At 43.1% G+C, this 16,922-nt stretch overlaps 1 protein-coding gene and 1 pseudogene across 2 annotated transcripts in view; one reads left to right on the top strand and one right to left on the bottom strand.

Moving 5' to 3' along the window:
- Nucleotides 1–8,671, bottom strand: part of LOC133386085 (uncharacterized) — a 28,258-nt pseudogene extending 19,587 nt beyond the window's left edge.
- Nucleotides 8,672–14,981: 6,310 nt separating this feature from the next.
- The window catches only part of MORC3 (MORC family CW-type zinc finger 3), a 71,777-nt gene continuing 69,836 nt past the window's right edge, over nucleotides 14,982–16,922 (top strand). The window contains exon 1 of one of the 2 annotated variants that reach the window (XM_061627698.1): nucleotides 14,982–15,128. In XM_061627698.1, the coding sequence (XP_061483682.1) occupies nucleotides 15,087–15,128 (42 nt within the window). In that variant the 5' untranslated portion in view covers nucleotides 14,982–15,086. The remainder of the gene's footprint in view (nucleotides 15,129–16,922) is intronic. The other variant, XM_061627700.1, reaches the window with a different exon arrangement.

Here is a 16,922-nt window from a genome sequence, read left to right as displayed (position 1 = left end):
TCAGCCACCCCCTCTTGCACACTCCATCACTCATCCTAACACCCCTACCCCATTCTCTCCCCGCAGTCGCTCAGCCACCCCTCTCACATACTCCCTTTCTCATCCTAATACCCCCACCCCATTCTCTGCCCGTGGTAGCTCAGCCACCCCTCTCGCACCCTTCTGGGGTCTCTTCTCTGACAGGTTGTTTTTGCTGGGCAGTTACAAATCCTATAAGTGCTACCCTCAATTCATCTACCCCTTTACCCTCGTGAGGTAAATTGAATGTTATGCACTTCTCCACCAGCTCCTCTCTTTTCATTTTTATATGTTCAGCCATGGTGTTTGAGTTCACTCACTCTTTGCCACACACTCTTTGCCAGTCACTCTCACAAGAAATCTTGTTTTGTTATTTCTGTTTGCCACACCACTGTATCTGGATTCTCTGTTGTTCGTATCCCACCGCTACTGACACCACGTGTGATGCGTCCTTCCCTGGCTCTCCCTGTCAGGTTCCTACCTGCTCGTGGTTACTGCCTGTCTCTAGGCACCACCAGGGACTCCACCAGTCTGGACCGCTCTCTCTTATGGTTTCTCTCCCCGCTCTAGCACAGATCTCAACAGATCCCCCTGCTAGGCAACCACCAGTAACGTCCCAATACTAGTATTCCCAGAGACTGAATACTGGTATTGTTATTCTCTTCACCGCTGCCACCATTTGTTACAGTTCCCCTTCAGCCTTGGTCATTACCTTACCCTCCCTTCTGGTCTGTGAAACCCCAGCCAAGGATCAGGCCTTTGGTAAACCAAATTAAGTATTTATTACAGATAACAAAGCTAACAAGATTAACAAGATTTCTTCTTAAGGCACATAAGCATATGGTTTTACTCAATACTAATCCGAACTCCACCTCCCTCCTGGCAAACAACTCTCTAAACCCCACCAAGCAACCCAATCAGTTCTCTTCTACCCCCCGGATTCCACTCTCACTCTTCCTTTTATACATTCAGCCATTTTAAACACTCAGCCAATCATCTCGCATTCTACTGCCCATTCACTCCCCCTCCTCTTTCACTCCACTTACCATGTATCTTCTAAAACAACAACACTTACCCTATATACATTAATATAGGAACATCACAGTCTACCTCCCAGCCAGCAATAGTCCTATTGATGTTTATGTGTGGGTGATATTATTAGGTCCTTCAGTAGTGTTGCTAGATAAAACAGAACTAAAGTCAGAAATGGCATCTGGGTCTGCCACAGGATCTGGTCCCTCCATTTGTATCTCTGTTATATGGCCTGTTGTTGCTGGTAAGTAGCTGTTTGAGGTTACAGGGCTGTTTCTAAGCAAGGGCAGGTGTAGCACCCAGGGCCTGCGGGAGGGGTGTATTGTTGTCCAGAATAGGCTGTAAATCATTGATGATATGTAGAAGTGGTTTTATGGTCACGCTGACTTCTCGCTGCCTGTAGTAAGAGGGGAACATATTACTGTGAAGTGCTGAAGGGATCACATTCACTACTCTTCTAATTTTCTGACTGAGGAGCTGTATATAAAAGCAATTATAATGAAAATAATGTTCTGAAAGTAAATATTTGTCTTTTGTTTTAGCTTGTGTTTAAAGAGGTTTGATCCTAACTAAGGTTGTGTGTGCCTCCACATTCTTTGTAACATTTTGAATTAATTGTAAGAGCACACTGAGCAATGCAAATTCATATGTGTATAGTATTGAGCTCTGAAGTTAGGTCAGGAATGGATTCCATAGCTGAGATTAATTGGCTATTTTTTGCTTAGCATCTTAGTTATTATCACTAATACGCAAAAAAACCTTGCGGTTTAAGAATGTACCTATAGCCCAGAGATACTTCTACCAAACTTTAAAAAGCAGGGAAATTGGGCAGCTATAGTGAATGCACTAGGGGAGCAGGAGACCTGAACTCCTCTCTGAGATATTGTACTGCCCTACAAAGTTGTCAAAATGCAAACACAATTTGGGTTGGTCTTTCACAGTCCAATCCACTTGCTGTGTAGCTTGGAAGAATTTGGTAACATGTGCCTCTGAGCATATGGTGAGTGGTGGCAACACCTGCCATCTCCAAAGATGGAGAATTATATTTTTGTATGTTTGTTGGTGTTCTTCTTACTTTGCTTCTTTCCTGTGTTACTAATGTTTCTACAGAGAATCTAAACCAGAAAATTTCCTCCCTCCTTGTTCATTCTAGAAATCTGTGTCAAATTTATTTTTATTAATTTCAAAGCCTTCTTATTGGTCATAGTCATGTGATGGTGAAGACAGCCTTTTGTGTTTTATATTGGCGGTTATGTTCTATTTCTATTTTGGGTGCATTAACAGTTGAATCTGAAACTGCAGTTTGATGTAAAATCAGACTGATCACAATATGTTGCTACTTCAGCAATGACTCTAGCTGTTGGAAAAAAGAGGATGCATGTTTTTAGCCTGCTATGTTTAAACCACTTTATTTAAGGCAAGGTGTTCACGATCAATTAAAAACATAGAGCACATCTAGAATTTTGCTAGAATATATTTCACCTTCCACTGTCTTATCTTGTGCAGATTGAGATACTTCTGATGTCCACTGGAGACTATTTTGCAGAAGTCAGTGCCATTATTCCACAGTTATGTTTGGAATTTTTTTAGTATAAATTTTGCAAAGTGTTGCTGTACTTCACATATTCATAGAAACAAAAGCAAAAGAAAATGATTTCCTATAGGAAACTTCACTAAAATTGCAAAGTAAATCAGACATATTTAAAGTGACCATCTGAACTATATCAACTGTCTTAATAATGTTGCTTCCTCCCGGCTAAAACAAGATCAGCACAGGACATATCTTCTTTCTATTATTTGGGCTGATTACAGGTGTTGCCACCACTCACCATATGCTCAGAGGCACATATTATCAAATTCTTCCAAGCTACACAGCAGGTGGATTGGACGGTGAAAGACCAACCCAAATTGTGTTTGCATTTTGACAAGTTTGTAGGGCAGTACAATATCTCAGAGAGGAATTCAGGTCTCCTGGTCCCCTGGTGCATTTACTATAGCTGCCCAATTTCCCTGCTTTTTAAAGTTTGGTAGAAATATCTGTGGGCTATAGGTACATTCTTAAACCGCAAGGTTTTTTGCATATTAGTGAATTTCCTTGCTTTTTAATCTGGGAGGTAAGAAATGGGATCCTGCGCAAGTTTGCTGAGAATGGATTGATCATTTGCATGCTTATTGAGTTAAGTGGGATTTACACACACACACATGGCAATCATGCTTAGGATAGGTGAATCTGACCACAGGGGATGGGGAAGGGAGGAGGGGGAGGAGGGAGGGGTGGAAAGGCAGAGGGGAGGACTGGGATGGGAGCAGGCAGGAGGGGGAGGGGAGAAGAAAGACAGATGCGGTCATTTGCATGTTTATTGAGTTCAGTGGGATTTACTCCCATGCAGTCATGCTTAGGATAAGTAAAACTGACCAGGGAGGGAGGGACGGAGGGCTGGAGTGGGCAGGGGAGGCAGAAGAAGGAAGAGGGGAGGGGAGGAGGCAGGGAGAGGAGAGGGGAAGGAGGGAAAAGGCACGTCTGATCATTTGTATGATTATTGAGTTGAATCAGATTTACTCCTATGCAATTATGATTAGGATAGGTAAAACTGACCAGGCTGGGCCTGTCAACCAAGACATCTTCTGTATCTTTCAAAGTTGGGCAGGGGGAAAGCAGAATTCTACCTTGTGGTTTTTCCCATTACAATGTTGCAAGAACACCTGCACTTGGCTGACTTTCTCTTCTCCTAAAGATACAGGATCAGTCTCAGGACCTGAACCTGGTAACTCTACCTCCCACTGAAATTTAAAACAAAGCTGTCCCTGGCCACATCCACACCAGGCCTCTATTACACTTTGGACAATCATTATTTATTTATCTATTTATTTAGTGTATTTATATACCACCCCATAGCCGAAGCTCTCTGGGCGGTTTACAATAACTAAAAACATTAAAAACAAATATACAAATTTAAAAACACATCTTTTAAAAACAATTTAAAAGAATTTATCATGGCTTCTCTCGAAGCCATGACTCAAAGCCAATCATGGCTTCTCTCAAAGAATCCTGGGAAGTGTAGTTAGTGAAGGGTGCTGAGAGTTGCTAGGAGATGCCCAGTTCCTCTCACAGACCTTCAGTCAGAGTGGCTGACTGTTAAACCAGTCTGGCCACTGGAGCTCTGTCAGTGGAATAGGAGTCTCCTCTCAGCACCCTTCACAAACTACACTTCTCAGGATTCTTTGAGGGAAGCCATGACTGTCTCAACTGAAATCAAGTCTGGTGTGGTGTGGCCCTCTTATTAGCCAAGCTCAGCAGCTGTGAGGCTTTTAGAACACTGACAGTTGGTCCTTACTGAGCATGCCCTGCGTTATAATAGGCTTCCAGCCAAAATTTCTTAAATTAATTAAAAATCAACCGGGCATTTTTTTTTAACTTTTAAACTGCAGTAGATGAAGGTCAGAGTATGGGGCAAAGTCAGTATTAGGATTACAGGTACTCTGTGAACATGGCTGATTTTTAATGAATTTCAACAGATTATGAGAACTCGCAGAAAAAAGTCCAAATGGGCTCTGAGTTTTTCTCTCTCTTTTTAGACTTTGAACTCTCTATTCTCTCTGTTTTGTGTATCGCCATGAAAATTGAAAGGGTTGTTAAGCAAGCGTTTCTGAGTTCAGAACTATAAATTTTGTAAGGTTTTGTTTTGAAATGAGCTTATGGGAAGCATCAGAATGGCATGCGGGGGTATTTTCCATTTAACATTGCGGAATGTGAAAAATCCATGCTGGCTATAGTATACAGCCACTCTCATGGCTATATAATCCCTGAACTACTGATAAGTTAATATAGGACACTGTCAGAATTAATAGGCTTTGTTCTGCGTTTGGGCAGTAAAGACATAGTAGCTGCCTAAAAACTTTAAATAAGAGTTTAAAGAGTCATCATCTTTCTGAATATAACCTTTGCACAAGGACATACAGTTCTGTTAGATTGTGAAAAAGTTACCTTCATTAATTGTCAGCTTAAGCTCAGATTTGCCAGCACTAATACTTTGGGCCTGGTTTAGAATAAAATGGGAGCTGCAAATGTTCTAGGATACCATGAAATTGAGTTTTGAAGAATTTGTAAAAGTATTATTCTACTACCTTCTCTGTGTGTGTTTATTTTTAATGTTGTTTTAGGCTACTTAGAGGTGCAGCAGCCAAGGCCAGCACCTTGTAGGCATTGTTTTTAAAAGTAACTGAAATATAACTGTAGTGATTACTTTTGAGAAAAAGTAAAGTAATCACTTTCAGAGCAATTGTAACTGTAACGGTAATTACTACTTTTTTGGGCCATGTAACTGTAACTGTAATTTATTACTTTTTAAAAGTAATCTTCCAAGCTCTGGTCACCCAGTGGGCTTCCTGGCTGAGTGCAGATTTGAACTTGGGTCTTAGTCCACACTGTAACCCACTGATGTTGGGAGACAGGACTCTACAGACTGGGGGGAATACCAATTTTGATTGGACCTTTGCATTAAGAAAAGAAAGCAACACCTCCCTGTCTGCAGGGAGCTTTTTATGAAAAGGGATATTTGGAGATGTGATTTTGCCACACACATTTTTTTTCAATTAACAGAGTCTAAAATTACAATTAGCATGTGAGGGGGTGTTACAAAAAATTTTGAGCTTACAAAGGGGGCCCCATACTCATAAAGGTTGGGAACCACTGCAATAAGGTATAGGTAGGGACTAGGAGAATAAAGGAGCAGCAAATCCAGTGGAAAAAGGAGAAGAGAAGTGTCAAGAAGGGGGCAGAGAAAAGAGACAATGGAGGGGGGTGAGTGCCATAATGTTCAGAACAGGTGTTATCAGGCAGAAGAGAGGGTTCAAGCAGTCTGGGCACAGCAGACTCTTCAGGGGCTTCTGGCAGTCGCTGGAGTTAAGAACAGAAGATCCTTGCTGTATCTGGCCAGCAGCTCATGTAGTCTAGCAGCAAAAAAGCAGAGGGAAGCACCCAAAAACCATCCAGCCAAGAAGAGGGAGATCCTCAAGGTGCCCAAACAGCAGAGAGTAGAGAATATGATAAATTTTTATTGCAGAAATTATTTATTGGGCTGTGTGACATCCTTCGCTGGTTCTCCCTGTCAGGTTCCCACCTGCTTGTGGCTACTGCCTTTCACTAGGCACCACCAGGGACACCACCACTCAGGACCATCCTTTATATGGTTTCTCACTCCACTCTAGCACAGATCTCACTAGATCCCACTGCTAGGCAGCACCACCAGTCATGTGCTGTAACCAATACTCCCAGAGACCTTGCCTCAGTCTCTCTATAGCTGGTTACTTTGTGACTGTGTGCCTATGCTGTTCCCAACCCCTTTGTATCTTTATATATAAAGCATACAACTTCTGGGTTGCTCTGGATACTTGACTTGTTACAATATCTCCCTTCACCACTGCCACCATTAGATACAGTTTCTGTTCAGCCTTGGTAATTACCTTGCCCTCCCTTCTGGTCTGTATATTCCCCCAGCCAAGGATCAGGCCTTTGGTAAACCAAATAAGTATTTATTTACTAACAACAGGAAATAACAAGATTACTTTAGGAATGTTTCACAAGCGTATGATTTCATATATGGTCACTCTTTATGTTTCTGTTCATATATATACTCTTTAAATATCAGCCAGATATAATCCAAATTTCCCTCAGAACTCTGCCAACCAACCCTCACCAAATGACCTCACTCCAACCAACTCAACAACTTCTCCCCCTTAACCGACTCAACTCCCCTCATCACTCACAAACCTCCATTTATACCTTCAGCCAGCCATCCAGCCAGCCAATCATCATCCAGCATAATTCAGCTTCTCACCCATGTACTCCCCCTTTTCCCTCAGTCAATTACCATACATCACCTAATAGTCCCGCACTTACCATATTTACAGATGCTTAACCTACAGGAACATCACATTCCCCCCCTTAAATAACAGCAGAGGACCCAGGACTAATACGTCGCGTTTATATACAAGTGTCCATCACTTTGGGGTAAAGTGTCCTTTATATGTTACATCTTGCTCACTTGATTGTAGTATCCGCCATCTGCCTCGAAAGTCCATCTGGCAACACGTTGTCGTTTCCCTTGATGTAAACAAAGTCTATCTGGTACTCTTGCAGTGCCCAGGACCACCTTTGCAGCATGGTGTTGCTATTTTACATAGTGTCCAGCCACAGCAACGCGCGATGATCCGTGATGACCATGCACTTCCTTCCCCAGACGTAGGGTCTCAGCTTTCCCAGGCCCCACACGACTGCCAGGCACTCCTTCTGGACCGAAGAGTAGTTTCTTTCCCTTGACAACAGTTTGCGACTTAAGTAGGCAATGGCGTGCTTGATGCCTTCTTGCTCTTGCATCAGCACAACTCCAAGAGCCAAATCAGATGCATCTGTTGCCACTATAAATGGTTGTTCAAAGTCTGGAGCTATCAATATCGGACCCTGACACAGCACTTGCTTCAACTGATTGAAAGCCTTTTGGCACAGTTCATCCCATCTCACACACTCAGCACACTTTTTCTGCGTTAACTCATGCAGTGGGATTGCTATCTCTCCAAACCCCTTTATAAACTTTCTGTAAAAACCAGCCATACCTAAAAATGTTCTCACTTGTTTCCTGATTTCCTCAAGCACTCTTCCATTCTGACTCACTTGTTTGTGTAATGAGAAAGAAATAATTGGGCTTGGCTCCTTTAAACTACTGGGATGCTTGGGTAAGGTACATATTATGTCTGCACCATGAGGCTTTTTAACCCCATGATCTAGAGTCATTAGGATTTTTACTTCTGTAGACAGACTAGTGAAGAAATCCTTCAAGAACCTCAGGGTATCCTGATCAATACTGAGATGAAGTGGCACTAATGACACTCGTAAACAACACTCTTGTGATCTGCCTGACTCAGGACACACCTGCAATGCTTTGACTGTCAACATATTAGAATGTGCCTTTCTAAACATTTCTTTACTACAGTACAGGTATAGAAATTTATTCATCTGAGATGTATCCAAACGATCTCTGTTCTCAAGATCTTGAACCACTTGACAAGAAACTGGTTGCTTTAACAAGTTGACCTCACATTCTGATTCGCCAGATGAATATACTTCAGGCTTGAATCTCACCCTGCTTAATTGTATTTCCATCAAGAAATCTGGGTTCCTTCCTTTTTCCCCACAGGATGTATTACACCCATGCCTCGTGGATGTATGAGAAGGAGAACTCTGAAGACTAATGTAGTTTTTAACCAAAGATGTAGGTGGTGCATTTCCAAAGTCCTTCCCCCCATAAAGGTACCAAATGGGTGAGGTTTCTTTCACAACGTAGCACACCAATGGAATAGGAAATCTTAGTAGAGCTTTTGATTTCCCCCCACTTTTCCCCACATTTTCACAGTGGTTCTCCCATTCATTAGGCAACCTCAGCCTGTACAGCACACCATTCTCCCACACAGTTTGATCCCTCAGAGTTTCTGTAAAGGGGATTCTGTTTTGGAAGGCTTTTTCCTTCACTACATTCAAACTGCTATCATTTTTCAGCTCCTCTCTGAACTGCTGTGTCTCTGTGGCAGACCCCATTTGTAACAATGTTTCATTCACTCTAGGCATACTAGCAGTTGTTATGGCAACCTCAGGCTCGATCACAGGTTCTACCCTGTTTTCTTCAGCCTCTGACAAAATGGCTTCTGCTGCTTTGCCCAGTTGTTGTCTGGTCACCACATAAATTTTTCCTCCTGCCCCCATAATATCTCTGCCCAAAATCACAGGTTCTTCTTGCTGAGCATTGATACCCACTTTGTACGTCTCCTCCTTTCCCCTCCATTTTAGTTTTATTAGGGCCATGGGAATGCTTTCTGGTTCGCCTCTCACTCCTTGGATTACCAGCTTTTCCTGAGGTAAAATTTCTTCAGATCTTATTAAATCTGGCCTCAGTAAGGTCTGAGCAGCCCCAGTATCTAGCAAAGCCCAATATTTTGCCCCTTCACACACACTTCTTCTCTCAAACTTGAGTCCAAATCTTGAACCTTTGACCAGCTTATTTGACAGAACTGTATCTTTTTCGGTTCTCCCTCTCTCAGTTCACTCTTTACTGTCCTTCCTTGAACAGGATTACTGAGGGGGTTTACACTCTCACATTGAAAACGCAGATGGCCTGGCTTCCCACATCGGTAGCAAACTTTTTCCTCTGTTTTAGGGAACACAGACCCAAACTGAGGTGTCTTGTGGCCTTCTGATTTTATTTGAGGTTTTACTCTCTGTGGTGCCACATCTTTTCTGCCATTGTTATTTGGTCTAGCTTTGAAATCTCTTAGTGGTTTTGCCATCCACCCAGTTCTGTTTGAGGCAAAATGATCTGCCAGCTCCGCTGCTTCTGTTACAGATTTAGGGGAATGATCTTTCACCAGCAACCTAATTTCGGGCGGCAATTGATGGTACAACTGATCCAATATCATGAGGTTTTTCACCTCTTCCACAGACTGAGCTTTTGCACTTGTCAGCCATTTCCCAAATATATCTATCAGTTTTGCTCCCAGCTCCACGAAAAACCTCCCTGTCTGTATCTGGCAGTTTCTGAAAAGCTTTCTAAAATAATCAGGCCCCAGTCTGAATCTTTTAAACACTGCTTCTTTGAATTCAGCATATGTTACTGGCCTGTCTGAAGGGAAGTACTGATACACTTCAGCCAATTCCCCTTTAATCAGATTTGATAAATACTGCATGTATTTATCTTCAGGTAGCCCCCACATCTGAGCTGCCTTTTCAAACGTTGTGAGGTAAATTTGAGGATCTTGAGTAGGTTCATAGACAGCGAAGTCCTTTGGAGTAATTTTTATTTTTGCTCCATCTCTCTCTTTCGTTGTCTCCTCAGAGTGAAATTTCTCTCTATCCAATTTTAATCTTTCCACTTGTATCTCAGTATCCATTCTCAACCTTTCCATCTCCAACATTCGCTGCTTTTCCTTTTCCTCCAACTCCATCAGACGTTGCTTTTCCTTTTCCTCCACTTCCAGTCTCAATCTTTCAGCCTCCATCACGCGTTGCTTTTCCTTTTCCTCCACCTCCATTCTCATTTTTACCATTGCAATTTTTCTATCCTTATCTTTTTCCTCAGTCTCCTTTCTCAATTTTTCACTCTCCATTCTCAATTTCTCAGCCTCCAATTTTAACTTCTCTCTTAAATACTCCACATAAGCAGGATTACTTAAACATCCCTCTGTGGTTTCTTCTCTTGCAGGTTCTTTGGTTTGGATTGTCGTATATGTTATTAATGCCACTCTCAATTCATCCACCCCTTTACCCTCATGAGGTAAATGGTACTCTATACATTTTTCCACCAGCTCCTCTTTTTTCATCTTTATGAACTCAGCCATGTTTCTCGGAGCTCACTCACTCTTTGCCACTCACTCTTTGCCACACGCTCACAAGTAATCTTTATTTGTTATTCCTTTACAGTCACACCACTGTTTAGGGACTCTCTTCTGTTTGTATCTGAACTCTCCTTTTGTTCGTATCCCACCTCTCTTTTTGTTCGTATCCCACCACTACAGCCACCACATGTGACATCCTTCCCTGGTTCTCCCTGTCAGGTTCCCACCTGCTTGTGGTTACTGCCTTTCACTAGGCACCGCCAGGGACACCACCAGTCAGAACCGTCCTTTATATGGTTTCTCACTCCGCTCTAGCACAGATCTCACTAGATCCCACTGCTAGGCAGCACCACCAGTCATGTGCTGTAACCAATACTCCCAGAGACTTTGCCTCAGTCTCTCTATAGCTGGTTACTTTGTGACTGTGTGCCTATGCTGTTCCCAACCCCCTTGTATCTTTATATATAAAGCATACAACTCTGGGTTGCTCTGGATACTTGACTTGTTACAATATCTCCCTTCACCACTGCCACCATTAGATACAGTTTCTGTTCAGCCTTGGTAATTACCTTGCCCTCCCTTCTGGTCTGTATATTCCCCCAGCCAAGGATCAGGCCTTTGGTAAACCAAATAAGTATTTATTTACTAACAACAGGAAATAACAAGATTACTTTAGGAATGTTTCACAAGCATATGGTTTCATATATGGTCACTCTTTATGTTTCTGTTCATATATATACTCTTTAAATATCAGCCAAATACAATCCAAACTTCCCTCAGAACTCTGCCAACCAACCCTCACCAAACGACCTCACTCTAACCAACTCAACAACTTCTCCCCCTTAACCGACTCAACCTCCCTCATCACTCACAAACCTCCATTTATACCTTCAGCCAGCCAGCCAGCCACTCAGCCAATCATCATCCAGCATACTTCAGCTTCTCACCCATGTACTCCCCCTTTTCCCTCAGTCAATTACCATACATCACCTAATAGTCCCGCACTTACCATATTTACAGATGCTTAACCTACAGGAACATCACAGGCTGCAATAAACATTTCTCATATTTTCTACTCTCTGGTTAGGCACCTTGAGGGTCTTCCTCTTCTTGACAGGACTAGTTAGTCCAGCACCCTGTTCTCACTGTGACCAACCAGATGCCTATGGGAAGCCCGCAAGCAGGACCTGAGAGCAACAGTGCTCTTCTGCTCCTGAGGTTTCCAGCAACAGGTATTCAGAAGCATACTGTCTCCACCATCCGGGTTAGTAGCCATTGACAGAGCTCTCAAGGTGGGAGGGGCCACAGAGCAACTACCTAGGAAAAGGTGGCACATCCAAGGAGTCCTGACCCACCTAGGCACACGCAGGCTGTTCAGGGGCACAGACAGTCTCAAGATGGGGGCACCCATAATGAAAAGGCACCTCACACACTCTCACGCAATGGAAAACACCTTCCCATTCAATCCTGCCAGCCATATCTCAGCAGGTAAAGGTATGCACAAAAGGATCTCAAGAAATAACCCCCGAGAAAGAAACCATATTAATGTCTGCAGTGCCCTGTGGCCAGTTGCAGTAAGGTGCCACATGTATACGTAATAGTGGATTGTGATCAAACAAGGTGTACCACATTATAATTATTTTCCCATTTATTAATTTACTAAGGATCACTGAACAGGTACAGATTAAAGTATCTGTACATGCAGCATACACTGAATTTGAACTGGCTACACGTGGTTACTATGTCATATCTACATGTAGCAGTGACTCCTCGTACCCACTTCATATACATGAGCATATGCTGCAAGCATGCACACGAGTGCTTAATCTGTGACCTGTTAAATGATCCTTAGTAGAGGAACATATGTGAAAATCACTGTGGTGCATTCCAATCCTTTTGTAGTTTTTGGGTCCCCTGTTATATTTTATCCATATGTTTCTGAGGGGAAAATATGCTATGCCTTACAGCACAATCCAATGCATGTGCTCAGAAGTATTGCCCATTGACTTGAACTAAGCAAACTCCAGGTTGCATGTACATAAAGCATATTCTTTAAGCTGACACCTAGTAAATTGTTATTAGTAGACTACATAACAAGAAGATTTATCTGCACCACAAACTGGTTGAAATCATGTCCTTCAAGGAACTCTGGTAATTGTAATTGGGAAAGTTAGTAAATGCAATTCCCAGGATTCTTTGAGCAATGACAGTTAAAATGTGGTTTTTTTTAATTTTATGAGGTTATAATGCAAATGCACAGCTGTAGTTGAGTAATTGCAACACATTCCTGCTCCAAGCTAGTCTTTTCCATATTGCCATCAATATTTTAACGTATGAAAACTACACACAAAAAGGCTTTGCAAATTATTTATTTTAAATCTAGTTTATTTTTCCGACTAGTGCAGGTGTAGAAAACCTTTGGCCCTCCAGATGTTGCTGAACTACAACTCCCATCAGCCCCAGCAAGCATGGCCAATAGCCAGGGATGATGGGAGGTGAAGTTCAGCAGAATCTGGATATGCTTTTATTTCTACGTCAATAGGTGAGGCTCAGAGGAGTAGCCAGTTTCAGAAAAAAATAAAACAATATTGGGATACCATCAGTACCAATGTACGCACCATACATTTAAAGTATATTTACCCCCCTCCAGCCCCCTCAAAAGAATCTGGGAAACTGTAGTTTACCCTGCACAGTGCTACAGTTCCCAACACCCTTAACAAACTACAGTTTCCAGGACTGTTGCCAGAGTGGGAATGTGCTTTAAATGTATGGTATCTATACAGATGCTTTAAGAACAGTCAGGATTGAACCATTTAAGGTTTTTTGTTTTTGTTTTTTAAGGAGAAGTTAAGATAGATTGAAATTAATCCTGGTTGTCAAAGCCTCTCAGGCTCTAGAAATCTTTCCTAAAGCAATCTTCAAGTCCAGGAATATTAGAAGAGAACATTTCTGGAACTAGAGTCATGACGCTAACACCATAGGGACTTACTTTAGACGACCTAATATTAGTTACCTATGCTCATTTAGCCAGTGTGGTTCAAATCCCCACACAGCCATGAAGCACACTGGTGACCTTGGGCCAGTCATTGCCTCTCAGCCTCAGAGGAAGGCAATGGTAAACCGCTTCTGAATACCGCTTACCATGAAAACCCTATTCATAGGGTCGCCATAAGTCGGGATTGACTTGAAAGCAGTCCATTTCATTTTCATGCTCATTTAAAAAGTTTTATTGATTTTATCTGTGTTGGAATGATAATTGAAATGGAAATGGACTGCCTTCAAGTCAATCCTGACATATGGCTACCCTATGAATAGGGTTTTCATGGTAAGCGGTATTTACAGGGGGTTTATTTACCATTGCCTCCCTCTGAGGCTAGTCCTCCCCAGCTGCCTAGGGCCTGCTCAGCTTGCCACAGCTGCACAAACCAGCCCCTTTCTTGTCCGCAACTGCCAGCTGTGGGGCAACTGGGCTCCTTGGGACTATGCAGCTTGCCCACGGCTGCACAGGTGGTAGGGGCACGCAACCCCTGAGCCACTCACTGTGGGGGTGATCTTTAGCTGGCCTTTTACACCCAGGAGACAAGAGCGGGGATTTGAACTGACAGACTCTGGACTCGCAGCCAGGCTCTCCTTCCCACTATGCTATACCAGCTGTTTTGGGGCACTGCTAGGAGTAGCCAATGTGGGCCCTCCAAGTTGCTGAATGACAACTTTCATCAGCCCCAGTCATTGTGACCAAAAGTCAGGGATGATGAAAGTTGCAGCTCAACAACATCTGGAGGGCACCATGTTATCTATTGCCTTGGTTTAATTGATGGTTTAAGAGCATACCACAATCTAAAACTACAGTTGCATTTGAGTTTGTTCTGCCTGAAACAAATGAAATGGACTGCCTTCAAGTCGATCCCGACTTATGGCGACCCTATGAATAGGATTTTCATGGTAAGCAGTATTCAGCTGGTCCTTGACTCCCAGGAGACACGAGCGGGGATTTGAACTCACAGACTCTGGACTCCCAGCCAGGCTCTCCTCCCCACTGTGCTATACCAGCTGTTGCAGGAACAATAATTATTTTACTCACATTTGTTTTCAACAGCCTGTGGTTTATAGCTGCATTTTATCTACAGTTTTATTATGTACACCGCTTGGAGAGCTCCTGAAGTGCTTTATATATCTTTCTGGATCAGACAACATTAAATTCTATTTAACATCCCCCCCTTTTAAGCATCTTTTTGGCATATGTCACATTCCTGAGAATTATGCCATTCTGACTGTAAAGCTGTTGTCTTGACTCACAGCTTTTATTTGAAATCCCAACACTTACTCTGTGTGTCTTTTCGTGTGTATATACACAAACACACGTGCACAGCGGGGAGGGGAGTAAAGAGTGGGACCAAAAAGCCTGCAAAGCAAGGCAGTGCGTCTGAGACGCACGCAAACTAGCAGTGCGTCTGTAGGGTAGCAGAGAGTCTGTGACGCACGCAAACTAAAAACAGCGCTGCCTCTCTACATCCGCAAGTCGCAGAAAGAAAGCGAAGGGAAAACATAAATTTCCCCTGAGCCAGTCTCCGCCCCGGAAGTACCTTGAATCGGAGAAAAGGGCCCTGGGAAAAAGGAAGCTTCCTGCCAGCTGCGGCTTTTGTACTGGAGCTAAAATGGCGATGGCGCAAACCAAGAGCGGGATTCTTCTCAGTGCGGTGAGAGTGCGTGGAAGAGGGTCGCGGCGATGCGGTGAACGTTTTTGTATAGAGCTGGGCATGTTGTGGTTATGTAGCTTATGAGGCGGAGGCAAGATTTTGGGTGTCGGCTTGTACATGTAGCTCCCGCGACTACGGGAGGTGTTTGCTTTTGCTCCCTGAAGTTCCCGCCTCCTTCTCTCGCGCTCTCAAGGCTCCCTGTTGGAAATCAGTCTTGGCTATATGGAGTTAAATATCTTGTTTCTTTCCATGGACTCCTCTCGCGGAGGCACGGTTTCTCTCTGTATCTTTTTTTACCCCTACAGAGCTGAAGAACTCTCGGGCTTATTTTTAGGGAACGCTTTTCGCTCTTAAGAGTTGTATTTTAAGAATTGTGTAAAAGGGGAAATCATGCTAGGAATTTTCAGGGAGGTGAATGGAAAGGCACGCCTGATGAGATTGTCTTTTCCGTGCAGCTTTTGAAAGGTATACGAGCTTTCTCGTGATCCGGATGTAGAAAATCGATTGGTATTTTACAGTGCTTTAGGTTCCAGTGCCTGTAAAAATCTTGTTTCCTCGAGCTTCGTAAACCCAATCTGCTTCTTTTGTTCACTCGGAGGTGATTATGAGTTAACTAAAGAAGGGGTGCTCACAAAATACCGTGATTTTGTGGGGAGGGGAAGTGTGAATTTCAAAGAAGGAAGATGGTGAAACTAGCTGGATTTCTAGCTTTCGCTTTTCAGAAACGGGAGGGGAGGAGTCGACAGAAGCATGATTTTAATAGCGTTATTTTGCCTGATAAATAGCAATGCCGTATGCTGTGGCTGTTGTGAACATCTGCAGGTGCCTTACCGATCCATCTAAGTCCAGTACTAGGCCTCTAACTGGTAACTTTTCTTAAGTTTAGGGCAAAAGTCCTAAAAGTGTTGCTGCCTGGGATCCTTTTATCATAAAATACTAGGCAGGGTTTTTTAAAAGCAAATTTCCCAGCTGCACAAGTTCCCCATTGGACAACCCCCACTAAGAAAAGATGAAAAAGCCAAATGATCACAAAGCATTCATTGCTCCTTGCTTACACCATATATTAGTGGCAGTTTCTCCATAGGACTCAGTACTTTTGTTATGGACTGCCACATTATCTGTATTATTTTTATGAATTTTACCACCGCAAAACCTTTTTAGGAAAAGTAAATATGTATCAGGGATCATGTAAACCATTAATATACAGTCTATGGTTACTTCAGCTAGACAAGTCTTGGACTGTTTCCTCCCCCTTCCAGAGATGCTGGGCAGTCTGTTAGCTTGCCCCCTTTTAGGTAATCAAAGTGAAATACACCATAAGATATTATTGTTTGGGTATTTGTGGGTTCAGGGGCAAGGGGCATACATATGGGTAAAAAAAGAGAAAAAGCAGGGTAACTCTCCCCCCCCCCCATTCTTGACTGAAAATATCCCTGCACGGAGTCAGACATAGACCTTGGCTTAGGCTTGGCCTAGCCAGAAAGGAACTCCAAAAACTGTTTCCAGCAGCTACAGTTAGAGTTCCTCTCTGTCCTTGAAGGTCTTGTTCCTCAGCCTTTTGGCAGAACTTAGTTCTGGTTCTGCTAAGTTCTTACAGCAATGATTCACTGTTAGTCTCAGTGTAAAAAAAATGTCACGGGACAGGCCCCAACTCTTCAGGGCCTGCAGGTTTCTTATCCTTCCTTCTCATACCCTTCTCTCATCAGCTGCAGCAACACAAGCTCAGAGCGAATCTCCCAACTAACAGCTACTAGGCCCAACAGACTGAACTAGGTAGGGGAAGGCAAGTGCGTA

The sequence above is a fragment of the Rhineura floridana genome, chromosome 5 (genome assembly GCF_030035675.1).
Source record: "Rhineura floridana isolate rRhiFlo1 chromosome 5, rRhiFlo1.hap2, whole genome shotgun sequence".
In the NCBI taxonomy this organism is placed as follows: Eukaryota; Metazoa; Chordata; class Lepidosauria; order Squamata; family Rhineuridae; genus Rhineura; species Rhineura floridana.
Note: the sequence above shows the minus strand (reverse complement) of the source record. Positions and strands in the feature narration are given on the sequence as shown.